Source organism: Somniosus microcephalus, chromosome 1 (assembly GCF_052327205.1).
Source record: "Somniosus microcephalus isolate GS21.2 chromosome 1, FLI_Smic_1.0, whole genome shotgun sequence".
NCBI lineage: Eukaryota > Metazoa > Chordata > Chondrichthyes > Squaliformes > Somniosidae > Somniosus > Somniosus microcephalus.
The window spans coordinates 19,779,302-19,793,842 of record NC_140987.1 but is presented as its reverse complement, the minus strand read 5'-3'; the positions used below and the strand labels follow the sequence as shown (position 1 = coordinate 19,793,842).

Here is a 14,541-nt window from a genome sequence, read left to right as displayed (position 1 = left end):
TGGGGCTGTGATGATTGACCTTCAATCGCCACAACTATCTTCCGTTGTGCTAGGTATGACTCCAGCCAATGGAGCGTTTTCCCCATGATTCCCATTGACTTCAGTTTTACGAGGGCTCCTTGATGCCACACTGTGTCAAAGGCAGTCACACTCCCCTCAGCCTCAACTGGAACTCAGCTCCTTTGTCGATGCTTGGACCAAGGCTGAAATGAGGTCAGAATCAAAGTGGTCTTGGTGGTACCCAAACTGGGCATCGGTGAGCAGGTTTTTGGTGACTAAGTACCGCTTGAAAGCACTGTCAATGACACCTTCCATCACTCTGCTGCTGATGGGACGGTAATTGGCTGGATTGGATTTCCTTTTTGTGGACAGGACATACCTGGGCAGTTTTTCACTTTGTCGGTTAGATGCCAGTGTTGTAGCTGTACTGTAACAGCTTGGCTAGAGGCGCGGCTAGTTCTGGAGCACAAGTCTTCACGATAGCCGGGATGTTGTCTGGGCCCATAGCCTTCGCTGTATCCAGTGTGGTCAGCCATTTCTTGATAACACGTGGAGTGAATCGAATTGGCTGAAGACTGGCTTCTGTGGTGGTGGGGACCTCGGGAGTAGGCCGATATGGATCATCCACTCGGCACTTCTGGCTGAAGATGGTTGCAAACGCTTAAGCCTTGTCTTTTGCACTCGCTTGCTGGGCTCCACCATCATTGAGGATGGGGATGTTCATGGAGCCTCCTCCTCCCGTCAGTTGTTTAATGGTCCACCACCATTCATGACCGGATGTGGCAGGACTGCAGAGCTTTGATCTGGTCCATTAATTGTGCGATCGCTTAGCCCTGTCGATAACATGCTGCTTCTGCTTTTTAGTATGCATGTAGTCCTGTGTTGCAGCTTCCCCAGGTTGGCACCTCATTTTTAGGTATGCCCGATGCTGCTCCTGGCATGCTCTTCTACATGCCTTATTGAACCAGTTTTGGTCCCTGGCTTGATGGTAATGGTAGAGTGAGGGATATGCCGGGCCATGAGGTTACAGATTGTGGTGGAATACAATTCTGCTGCTGATGGCCCGCAGCGCCTCATGGATGCCCAGTTTTGAGCTGCTAGATCTGTACTGAATCTATCCCATGTATATATCATGTAAATTTTACCTTGTAACAGCGCCAGCCCAGCTCAACAACGGCTGCTATAAGCATGCTCACTTGTTTGTGTCAAGAATTTTGGTTTATGCAGTGAATGGTATCAGTAATAAGCTTTTTAAGTACTCTTAAAATTTCCATCAAGCACATTGCCCATTACATTCTCTTTCTTATGCTACCTCCTTGACGGTTTCATTTGAGTTTTTTTTTAAAGACAGCGTGCAAGGCAGCCGCCTCAAACAACTCGGTATTTCTGAGATCGCATTGAAATGCTCTGATCCAGTTGACTTCAATTATTTTAAATGTCAAGACCATTTTACGTCACAGGTTGATGCAAGGCCATCTAATATGTTCTGGTGGGGAAATGTCATCAGCGTGTGTCCTGTGTGACTGGTGAGTTATGATCCATTCGGGTGCAGATATTGGAATGTTGATATGGTCCAGTATGTTTTAAAGCAGCCTTGTAAATTCTGTTGTGATGTTAGTAGTGGTTGTGACTTATAGTCACTGTTTCCCAAGCATTTAAAAGGGTGCATTAAAAATTTACACTATGGAATATAAAATGAGCTTATCGTAGGTTCTTATTCTGGATCATGACATCTCTCATTTTCATAAGATATATTTAATAAATGTAATTGCACATTTGTGGAGACAAAATTACCAAAATACTATTGATACAGACATTCGAATTGTTTGCCATATTTTTAAAATGCACAGAGATTGGGTGAAAGTAACGTATTAGTTCCACATAAAAGATTATTACATAAGGGAGAACCGGTGGATGTGGTGTATTTGGATTTTCAGAAGGCCTTTGAGAAAGTCCCACATAAGAGGTTAGTGTGCAAAATTAAAGCACATGGGATTGGGGGCAATATACTGGCATGGATTGAAAACTGGTTAGCAGACAGGAAACAGAGTAGGAATAAATGGGTCTTTTTCGGCGTGACAGGTGGTGACTAGTGGGGTACCGCAGGGATCAGTGCTTGGGCCCCAGCTATTCACAATATATATTAATGATTTGGATGAGGGTATAAAATGTAATATTTCCAAGTTTGCTGACGACACGAAACTAGGTGGGAGTGGGAGTTGTGAGGAGGATGCAAAGAGGTTTCAAGGCGATTTAGACAAGTTGAGTGAGTGGGCAAATACATGGCAGATGCAGTATAACGTGGATGAATGTGAAGTGAGCCACTTTGGTAGGAAAAACAGAAAGGCAGAGTATTATTTAAATGGTGATAGATTGGGAAATTTTAATGTACAGAGGGATCTGGGTGTCCTTGTACACAAGTCACTGAAAGCAAACATGCAGGTGCAGCAAGCAGTTAGGAAGGCAAATGGTATGTTGGCCTTCATTGCAAGAGGATTTGAGTGCAGGAGCAAGGATGTCTTATTGCAGTTGTACAGGGGCTTGGTGAGACCACACCTGGAGTACTGTGTGCAGTTTTGGTCTCCTTACCTAAGAAAGGATATACTTGCCATAGAGGGAGTGCAGCGAAGGTTCGCCAGACTGATTCCTGGGATGGCAGGACTGGCGTATGAGGAGAGATTGGGTCGACTCGGCCTGTATTCACTAGAGTTTAGAAGAATGAGAGGGGATCTCATTGAAACGTATAAAATTCTGACGGGGCTAGACAGACTGGCTGCGGGGAGGATGTCTCCCCTGGCTTTGGGGGAGGTCTAGAACAAGGTCACAGTCTCAAGATACGGGGTATGACATTTAGGACCGAGATGAGGAGAAATGTCTTCACTCAGAGGGTGGTGAACCTGTGGAATTCTCTACCACAGAAGGCTGTGGAGGCCAAGTCACTGAATATATTTAAGAAGGAGATATAGATTTCTAGATGCAAAAGGCATCAAGTCGTATGGGGAGAGAGCAGGAATATGGTATTGAGATAGAGGATCAGCCATGATCATATTGAATGGCGGAGCAGGCTCGAAGGGCCTACTCCTGCTCCTATTTTTCTGTTTCTATGATTAGGGTTGGGTGTAATACAGTAGCATGGATAGAGGATTGGTTGACGGACAGAAAAGAGAGAGTAGGGATAAATTAATCTTTTTCAGGTTGGTAGGCTGTAACTAGTGGGGTGCCTCAAGGATCAGTGCTTGGGCCTCAGCTATTTACAATCTATATTGATGACCTAGATGAAGGGACTGAGTGTAATGTATCCAAGTTTGCTGCTGATACAAAGCTAGGTGGGACAGTAAGCTGTGAGGCGAACACGGGGGGGAGTTTTGCCAGCCCTGGGGAGGTAGGTATGGAGGCGGGACTGCCGGGGAAATGGCAGAAACTGGGAGCGGGTACCGAACCCGCTCCCAACCCGCCTCCGTGCCATCTTCCCGGGAGGTGGGTCCCCGACTCGCGCAGGGACCCGTCTCCTCGAGGCGGGAAGGGGATTATAGCCAGGGCGGGCTTAACGAGGTCAATCAAGGGAAAATAGCGTGGTTTGGCCAGACATCGTTGAGGGCGGGACTGAAACCCGACAACCAACATTCCCGCCCCCATTGAGAAAATCCAGCCCTAAGAGTCTGCAAAGGGATATAGATAGACTGTGAGTGGTTAGTAAGGTGACAGATGGAGTATAATGTAGGTTATTCACTTTGGTAGGAAGAATAGAAAAATACAATATTTTTTAAATGATAAACTTTCAAATGTTGCTGTTCAGAGAGATTTGGGTGTCCTCATGCAAGAAGCACAGAAATCTAGCATGCAGGTACAGCAAGCAATAAGGAAGGCATGTTGGCCTTTATTGCAAGGGGGGTTGGAGTGTAAGAGTAAGGAAGTCTTGCTACGATTGTACAGGGCCTTGGTGAGACCACACCTGGAGTACTGTGCACAATTTTGGCCTCCTTATCTATGGAAGGATATACTTTGGAGGTGGTGCAATGAAGGTTCACTCGATTGATTCCTGGGATGAGAGGGCTGTCCTATGAGGAGAGATTGTGTAGAATGGGCCTATACTCTCTGGAGTTTCGAAGAATGAGGTGATCTCATTGAAACATACAAGATTCTGAAGGGGATTGACGGGGTAGATGCTGAGAGGTTGTTTCCCCTGGCTGGAGTGTCTAGAACTCAGGGCATAGTCTCAGGATAAGCCATTTAAGACTGAGATGAGGAGGAATTTCTTCACTCGGAGGGTGGTGAATCTTTGGAATTCTCTGTCCCAGAGGGCTGTGGATGCTGAGTCTTTGAGTATATTCAAGGCTGAGATCGATAGATTTTTGGACTCTCGGGGAATCGGGTGATATGGAGGTCGGGCGGGAAAGTGGAGTTGAGGTCGATGATCAGCCATGATCTTATTGAATGGCTGAGCAGGCTCGAGGGGCCGTGTGGCCTACTCCTGCTCTTACTTCTGTTATGTTCCAATAGTGAAGATTGGGTCTCGCGCTATATATAGGAAATGTTCTGGAGACTTGGGATACAGTTTCCATCTAGCAAATGGACTGACCCGATTACTCAAATTATGATTTGCATGTAAACTCTATTGTATTGCATGAGTCTTCATAGCATATGCTGTGTTTTTTCCATACAGGGAGAAGTATTTTAAGTTTACTTGTATATGGGGCAGTTTCTTCCTCCTCCTTAGGCAGTCCCTCAGAACCGAGGATGACTTGTTTCCACAATAAAAATGAGTTCTCAGGTGACTGATTAGTCCAATGCGGGACCTACAGTCTCTGTCACAGGTTGGGCAGACGGTGGTTGAAAGGGTGGGTGGGTGGGGTGCTTGGGTTGATGTGCGCTCCTTCAACTGTTTGCGCTTGGTTTCCGCTTGCTCCTGGCGAAGAGACTCGAGGTGTTCGCCGCCTTCCCGGATGCTTCTCCTCCACTTTGTGCGGTCCTGGGCCAGGGATTCCCAGGTGTCGGTGGGGATGTTACACTTTTTCAAGGAGGCTTTGAGTGTGTCCTTGAAGCATTTTCTCTGCCCACCTGGGACTCTCTTGCCGTGTCGGAGCTCCAAGTAGAGCGCTTGTTTTGGGAGTCTCGTATCGGGCATGCGGACGATGTGGCCCATCCATCGGAGCTGATCGAGCGTGGTCAAAGCTTCAATGCTGGGGATGTTGGCCTGAGCGTGAACACTGACGTTGGTGCACCTATCCTGCCAATGGATTTGCAGGATCTTGCGGAGGCAGCGTTGGTGGTACCTCTCCAGTGCTTTGAGGTGCCTGCTGTACATGGTCCATGTCTCTGAGGCATACAGCAGGGCGGGTATCACTTGCTCTGTAGACCATGAGCTTAATGCCGGGTTTGAGGTGCTGGTCTTCAAACACTCTCTTCCTGAGGCGACCGAAGGCTGCACTGGCACACTGAAGGTGGTGTTGGACTTCGTCTTCGACGTCTGCCCTTGTTGACAGTCGGCTCCCGAGGGAAGGTGGTCCACGTTGTCCAGGGCCTTGTCGTGGATTTTGATAATCGGGGAGCAGTACTGTGTGGCAGGGGCAGGTTGGTAGAGGACCTTTGTCTTACGGATGTTTAGTGCAAGAATTACAGTATGCAGACGACGCTTGCGTCCGTGCACACTGAGGCCAAACTCCAAACCATTGTCAGCACCTTCACCGAAGCGTACGAGAGCATGGGAATTTTGCACCTTCATTTGACAGCTGGAAACGGAATGCATGCTAATTGGCTATTCTAGATCTGTAATTGAAAATTAACATTCTCATTAATTTTTTGGAAAACTAGCTGATGGGTTATTTTTGAACACGTTTGTAAATTTTAGCAACTTTGTCTCTGTAAATGTGAAATTAAATTTATTAAATGCAGCTTATGAAAACTAACTGGAGATGCACGATGCAGAATAAGAACCATAATGTGTTAGCTCATTTTGTATTCAATAGTACAAACTCTTAATGGATCATTTTGGGACAGAAGTAAATTGTAACCTTAATGGTTTTAGTTTTGTTATTGCATCAATGTGGAAAGGTGTAAAATTGCCTTTTTATTAAAATAAAGTCCATCTTGTATGTGACTCCAATCCCACACCAACTTGGTTGACTCTTAACTGCCCTCCAAAGCAGAGCAAGTCAATCAATCGTATCAAATCGCTATACTGCAGCAGTTGACGAAGTAGGTCCACCACCATCTTCCCCAGGCATCTGGGGATGGGCAATAAAGGATGGTTTTACCAGTGGGGGGCACATCCTGAGAATTATGTGAAAAAAGAGTTAAACAAAAGTGAATTTAGTATAAAAATTTGAAGAATAGTGCACGGTAAGCAATCCATGCATCTTCTATTGTGTAGCCCAATGGTGGGAATTGTTAAGCGTGTGGCAAGCTCCTCCCACTTGTGCACTTTAAATTGTGCTGCTTGGGTCATGTGGGATGCAGCTCAGCTCATGTAAGTTGTATTTTGTTGTGAATATGAAAGAGCTGAGAGAAAGTTTGAATAGGAAATATGATTTTTGGAAAAACATAACTACAAGAGTGGAACAATGATGGAGTCCCCAGTGTGCTTCATGGCACGCTCAGAGCAGGAGAGTGTTGAAGCCCTGGTGTACTTTCTCCTCAGTCTGAACTATGCTGTGGTGGAGAAATAGTAACCTGAGGCCATGTGCGTCCTTCAAGGAGGGAGAACCAATGCACTGTGATTTAGCATGGAATTGGTGGAAGTCTGGGAATGAGCTGACTGAGGACGATACATGGTATGGAGACCCCCAAACTGTGGGAGGAGAAGAATGTGTCGGCTTTCTCAGAGATTTACTAGAATAGTTCCAGGGATGAGAGATTACAGTTACATGATAGACTAGAGAAGCTGGGGTTGTTCTCCCTAGAGCAGAGAAGACTAAGAGAAGATTTGATAGAGGTGTTTGAAATCATGAAGGGTTTAGATAGTAGAGTAAATAAAGAGAAACTGTTTTCAATGCTGAAGGGTCGATAACGAGAGAGCACAGATTTAAGGTGATTGGCAAAAGAACCAAAGATGACATGAAAAACTCTTTTTACTCAACGAGTGGTTAGGATTTGGAATGCGCTGCCTGATCGGTTGGTGGAAACAGATTCAATAGTAGCCTTCAAAAGGGAATTGGATAAATACTTGAAGGAGAAAAAATTGCAGGGGTATGGGGAAAGAGCGGGGGAGTGGGGATAACTGGATTGCTTTTCAAAGAGCCGGCGCAGACTCGATGGGCCGAATGGCCTCCTACTGTGCTATTCTATGATCTCACTTAAAATCAAGGTGTAGTTATAAATTATACCTGGTCAATGCAATTAGTTTCTCTTTTACAGGCGATTTAGTTGTCGAATAAGTACATACATCGGTCTATTCCACCAAGCTGTGTTTAAGAACTAATGTGCAGTTTCATGTTCTACAGCTTTCTAACAATGCTCGTAACTTTAGTTCGAATCATAGAAACATTACAGTGATACAGCGCAGATGTAGGTCATTCGGCCCATTGTGACATGTGCCGGCTCTTTGAAAGAGCTACCCAATTAGTCCCACTCCCCTGCTCTTTCCTCATAGCCCAGCAAATTTTTCCCCTTCAAGTATTTATCAGATTCCCTTTTGAAAGTGACAATAGAATCTACTTCCACCACCCTTTCAGGCAGTGGATTCTGGATCATCATAACTCACGATAAGAAAAATTCTCCTCCTCTCACTTTTTGTTGCAAATTACCTTAAATCTGTGTTCTCTGGTTACTGATCCTTCTGCCAGTTGAAACAGTTTCTCCTTATTTACTCTTATCAAAACCCTTCATGATTTTGAACTCCAAGTCTTCTCTTAACTAGGGTTTTTACCTGAAACGTTGACTCTATTTCTCTCTCCACGGATGTTGCCTGGCCTGCTGAGTTTTTCCAGCATTTTCTGTTGTTATTTCTTCTCTTAACCTTCTCTGCTCGAAGGATAACAACCCCAGCTTCTCCAATCTTTCCACATAACTGAAGTCCTGCATCCTTGGTACCATTCCAGTACATCTCCTCTGCACCCTCTCCATTGACTTGACATCCTTGCTAAAGTGTGATGCCCAGAACAGATCACACTACCCCAGCTGAGGCCGAACCAGTGATTTATAAAGGTTTAGCACAACTTCCTTGTTTCTGTAATAATGCTGGAAAAACTCAGCAGGCCAGGCAACATGCGTGGAGAGAAATTAAAAGTCGACGTTTCGGGTGAACCCTTTTTCAAAACTGGAAAGGAAATGAAATAGATCGAAGGCAGGGCTGCGATAGAACAAAAGAGAAGTAAAGAGACATTAAGAGGTATTCAAAACCAGACGAGATGGTAATGGGACAGAGGAGGCAAAGGATGGCTGAGATTAGGTGTGAAGTGTACTGGCAGGATGAGAAACAGCTGCCATGTGGGAGAGAGGAAAAAAAGGAAAGGTCGGGGGGGCGGGGGGGTGGGGGGCGGAAAAGGGAAGACCCAAAACAAAGGGGTGGAAAAGAAATATATAAGTAAAAATGTAATAGGGGCCGAGGTTATGATCTGAAATTGTTGAACTCGATATTGAGTCCGGAAGGCTGCAAAGTGCCTAATCGGAAGATGAGGTGCTGTTCCTCGAGTTTACGTTGAGCTTCCGTGGAACAATACAACAGGCCGAGGACAGTGAGGTCCGAGTGGGAATGGAGCGGTGAATTATAATGACAGGCGACCGGAAGCTCAGGGTCACCCTTACGGACTGAACGGTCCTTTAGGTTTTGACCTTCATTACATGTAGCTTTTGAAAGCCTACCAATCCTTTAATCCTTTCCCATGTTTGTGTATAGTAGATACGACATTAACCCAACATCAAATGGGAATGTTAGGATTAAAAGTCCGTGTAGAAAAATGAAAAGTAATTGACAATATAGCTGTTTGGTGTGTCTCTCCAAGGATTGAACATATTCTACTCCAGTTTACATAATGTACATTGTTTTCTGGTATGTGAGTAGACAGTTAATCTTTGGAGTGGGTTGATGTTTAATACTGCATTAACTGAAGAGGATTGTTTTGGAAAAACACTATTTTCATTTGACAGCTCATGGCATTATGCCATTTCTTAAAGTAATAATGTCTGGAGTAGCTTGCGATTGCGTACACAAACATGCTGCACCAATCAGTTGTAGGACACAGACACAGAACCCAGGGAATTTCCAGTCTTAGTCAAGCTACTGGTGGAGGTGGTGAGCAAAGTTGAAGCTTCTCCGTGAGAAACAGAGAGCAAGCAAAGTCAAATACAAGCCAACCTCATCTGATTTATTTACTTCAGTGTCTTGATTATAAAATCGCATAAAAAGGAAGGAAAGTCAAGAGGGAGTGTTTTCTGCTGAGTGTTCCCTCAACTCTATCTGGGAAAAAAAGATATATTCTTGTCATATATTCATTATATTAGTGTTGAATAAAGTGCCCGACAAAGACTTGCCGTTTCAGGCATCCTTCTGTGCAGAGCAAAAAGAGAGACTTGCATTGCTACCGCGCCGTTCACTATCCTCAGATGTCCCAAAGCGCTTTACAGCCAGTCAAGTACTTTGACGTGTAGTCACTATTGTAACGTAGGAAAAACATGGCAGCCAATTTGCACACAGCAAAGTCCCACAAACAGGATTGCGATCATGATCAGATTTGTGTTTTGTGATGTTGGAGGGATAATTTTTGGCCAGGACACTGGGGAGAACTCACGTGCTCTTCCTCAAAAAGTGCCATATGATCTTTTAAATTCACCCGAGAAGGAAAACCGGGCCTTGGTTTAATGTCATCTGAAAGATGGCACCTCCGGCAGTGCAGCACTCAGTCAGTATTGCACTGGAGCCTCGGCCTAGATTTTGTGCTCTATCCTCTGGAGTGGGGCTAGAACCCTCAACCTTCTGACTCGGAGAGCTCTATCTACTGAGCCCACTGCTGACTTTGTGCTGGAGAAGAACTGTCTGGAGTTACTCCAGGGTGCATTCATTTCCTTTGGAGTTGAGGAAGAGATGGGGAAGGGAGAGAGAAGGAAGCATAGGCACCACCCCCCACCGCCCCCCAAAAAAAATTCCCGAATTTATTGAGAATATTTTGCGATACTTTGATTCTGTCTTCATAAAGGAGGACACAAATAACCTCCCCAGTGATGTCGGGGAACATAGGGTCTGATGAGAGGGAGGAGCTGAATGAAATCCGTATTTGTAGGGAAATGATGTCAGGGAAATTGATGGGATTGAAGGCCGATAAATCCCCAGGGCCTGATAATCTACATCCTAGGGTACTTAAGGAAGTGGCCCTAGAAATAGTAGATGCATTGCTTATCATCTTCCAACATTCGATGGAATCTGGAACAGTACCCATGGATTGGAGGGTAGCTAATGTTACCCCACTATTCAAAAAAGGTGGGAGAGAGAAAACGGGGAATTACAGACCGGTAAGCCTGACATCGGTAGTGGGGGAAATGCTAGAGTCCATTATAAAAGATGTAATAGCAGAGCACTTGGAAAACAGCGACAGGATTGGACAAAGTCAACATGGATTTACAAAAGGTAAATCATACTTGACTAATCTACTGGAATTTTTTGAGGATGTGACTGGTAGAATAGATAAGGGAGAACCAGTGGATGTGGTGTATTTGGACTTTCAGAAGGCTTTCGATAAGGTCCCGCATAAGAGATTAGCGTGCAAAGTTAAAGCACATGGGATTGGGGGCAAGGTACTGACTTGGATAGAGAACTGGTTGGCAGACAGGAAGCGAAGAGTTGGAATAAACGGGTCTTTTTCCGAGTGGCAGGCAGTGACTAGGGGTACCGCAGGGGTCGGTGCTAGGACCCCAGCTATTCACAATATATATATTAATGATCTAGACGAGGGAACTAGATGTAATATCTCCAAGTTTGCAGACGACACAAAGCTGGGTGGGCGTGTGTGCTGTGAGGAGGATGCAGAGAAACTCCAGTATGATTTGGACAGGTTGGGTGATTGGGCAGATGCAGTATAATGTGGATAAATGCGACGTTATCCACTTTGGTGGCAAAAACAGGAAGGCAGATTATCATCTGAATGGCAATAGATTGGGAAAAGGGGAAGTGCAACGAGATATGGGTGTCCTTGTGCACCAGTCGCTGAATATAAGCATGCAGGTGCAGCAGGCGGTTAAGAAGGCAAGTGGCATGTTGGCCTTCATAGCGAGAGGGTTCGAGTACAGAAACAAGGATGTCTTGCTGCAGTTATACAGGGCCTTGGTGAGACCACATCTTGAGTATTGTGTGCAGTTTTGGTCGCCTTATCTGAGGAAGGATGTTCTTGCCATGGAGGGAGTGCAGCGAAGATTCACCAGACTGATACCTGGGATGGCAGGAATGACCTATGAGGGGAGATTGGGTTGATTGGGCTTATATTCGCTGGAGTTTAGAAGAATGAGAGGGGATCTCATTGAAACTTATAAAATTCTGACAGGATTAGACAGACTAGATGCAGGAAGGATGTCCCCGATGGCGGGGGAGTCCAGAACCAGGGGTCACAGTCTAAAGATAAGGGGTAAGCCATTTAGGACAGATTAGGAGGAATTTCTTCACCCAGAGAGTGGTAAACCTGTGGAATTCTCTACCACAGAAGGCAGTTGAGGCCAATTCATTAAATATATTCAAGAAGGAGTTAGATACAGGAAACTTTCTGGTATCCGGCATGGACGGGACAGACGTGGTGCCGGTTCAGCAACAATTCCCGATAACCGAACGCTATAGTGAAAGATACGGACCTCAGAGCTCCGTATGAAGCAACAAACCCTGTTGCTTAGCAGCAGCTTCAGAACAACGTACACAAGTTGCAAGCGTCTCTGTAGCTTAGCAACAGCTGCAGCCAAACCCTTGCCTTCCTCAATTTGTTGCTGTGCAAGTAATAAAAGTTATAAAAGTTAGCTGAAACCGACTCCTGAATTTTGCCAGTTAACCGACATTTCCGGTTATTTAGGGGCCGGTTAATCGAAAGTTTCCTTTATATTTCTTACGGCTAACGGGATATGGGGAGAAAGCAGGGACAGGATACTGAATTTGGGTGATCAGCCATGATATCATTAAATGGCGGAGCAGGCTTGAGGGGCTGAAATGCCTACTCCTATCTTCTATGTTTGTATGTTTCTTCTACACTCCAGCGAGTATGAGCCCAATCGACCCAATCTCTCCTCGTACGTCATTCCTGCCATCCCAGGTATCAGCCTGGTGAATCTTCGCTGCACTCCCTCCATGGCAAGAACATCCTTCCTCAGATAAGGTGACCAAAACTGCACACAATATTCAAGGTGTGGTCTCACCAAGGCCCTGTACAACTGCAGCAAGACATCCTTGTTCCTGTACTCGAATCCTCTCGCTACGAAGGCCAACATACCATTTGCCTTCTTAACCACCTGCTGCACCTGCATGCTTAGCTTCAGCGACTGGTGCACAAGGACACCCAGGTCTCGTTGCACTTCCTCTTCTCCCAATCTATTGCCGTTCAGATAATAATCTGTCTTCCTGTCTTGAGATTGTTACCCGAATGCTACTTGAGAGCATGTTTGGGAGGCGTTTTGACTTTGTGGTGACAACTACTGTTGGCCTGACTGCTATTTGTTAAACTGCATCTTGGAAGCCAGCTTTAGAGTTTTTTTGACCATGCAAAACAAGTGGCAAGAAGCACTGACATAAAATCCAGCTGCAACGCTAAAACAAAAATGAAGCATTTCAGAAGCATTTTTGTCTGATGGATTATTTACTTGATTTTTCTCTCATCATTCACAGCACACAGAGATGAAAATGGTTACCGCTAGCTATTTTGGCAAACCGTAAAGGGTATTCATCCCATACTGATTAGTTGCATGAATCAATGGCTGCCGTTGTTCTTGGATGTGGGCTTGTTTGGAATGGCTTGACCCATTGATCAAATCCATTGAGTTACAAATATCCTGTGCTTATTTGGCAGCTGTATGTGTGTGGGGAAGCACTGTCTGAATCCTGTCTGACCATTTCAATAGTTATAATGAAATAAAAACAGATTTCAGGTCCTTTGTTGTATATTTTCAAAGAAAATCGGAGCTTATATATTGATAGTATTTCAGAGTCTGAAGCCAGCACAAATAAGTTGCAGGTTAGTGACTCCAGTAGCACACAGCTACATAAAGGGACAGTTGTTTGAAAGGTCAGTTTTATGTTGAGGGCAAGTTAAGGGAAACATTTCTTTCTGATTCCGAGGAGGAAATTAGTTTGTAATGGTCCTGTTCGTAGTTAATAATGTTCACTTGCCTATTTAATGTTCAGATAAATCTGCTAGTTTACAGTCCAGCCACAACCGAATTGCGTTTATTTTTCTGTCTTGCCAAAGATGAAGAGGTCTGTTGCGCTACGCAATATATTCTAGTACTGTGGAATACAGTGGCGAGGGTGTTGTCTATCTTTAACTGGATGTTCTCTCTGTACTACAACAGTGTGTGTGTGGTATATGATCACTCATTTTAAATAAAATTTCAGTGACATTGTTTTTAACCATAAACTAAGTGTATATGATCAGAACCGCATGATGATGAGAATGATTGCACTACAGGATGTTGCACATTCACTAACTTCACCCAGGTCTTCTGATAAACAACCATAGAATCCTGCAACACAGAAGGAGGCCATTTGGCCCATCGTCCCTGTGTTGGATTAATGTTTATTTACCTTCTGTAGATTCAAAATTCTGTAGATTGAAAGTTGTTGAACAAATTGGGTGGTGGTCTTGGTTAAAGCTGACTTCTGGGGTAGGTAGCATCTCATTGATTTGTAAATGAGTTAATTGTGGATTTTTTTTGAAATCTTAGAGGTCAGACCCACAGCTCCTTGCCCAGTTCTACTATGCAGATGAAGAGTTAAATCAGGTTGCAGCCGAACTGGATAGCTTAGATGGACGGAAGGACCCACAGAGATGTACACTGCTGGTCAACCATTTCCGCTCCTGCCAGGTAATTGTGACAATCACAGCATCTTTTACCTTAAAGTATATTGCTGTTGGTTTTTATTCATAATCTTGTGGCATTAGACACCATCCTGACTTGGACATATACTGCCATCACTTTGTTGATGCTGGGTCAAAATCCTGCAACTCACTGCAGCAGAGTGGAAGTTCCTTCACCAGATGACGCCAAACTTGGGGGTGTGGCAAACAGTGATGATGATGATGCCAATCGACTGCAACAGGACATAGAAAGGCTAGCAGAATGGGCAGACACATGGCAGATGGAATTTAATGCAGAGAAGTGTGAGGTGATGCATTTTGACAGAAGGAACAGGGAGAGACAATACACACTTAATGGCACAGTTTTAAAGAGTGTGCAGGGACAGAGGGACCTGGGAGTTAATGTGCATAGGTCCCTGAAGGTGGCAGGACATATTGAGAGAGTGGTTAACAAAGCATATGGGATCTTGGGCTTCATAAATAGAGGTTTTGAGTACAAAAGTAGAGGAGATTTGCTGGACCTTTAATAAAGCGCTGGTTAGGCCACAACTGGAGTATTGCGTCC

At 44.8% G+C, this 14,541-nt stretch overlaps 1 protein-coding gene across 2 annotated transcripts in view; it reads left to right on the top strand.

Moving 5' to 3' along the window:
• The window catches only part of zfyve28 (zinc finger, FYVE domain containing 28), a 243,262-nt gene that overhangs the window by 123,789 nt on the left and 104,932 nt on the right, over positions 1 to 14,541 (top strand). For both annotated transcript variants that reach the window (XM_085972658.1, XM_085972573.1), the window contains exon 2: positions 13,843 to 13,983. In XM_085972658.1, coding sequence (XP_085828784.1) covers positions 13,843 to 13,983 — 141 coding nt within the window. The remainder of the gene's footprint in view (positions 1 to 13,842; positions 13,984 to 14,541) is intronic.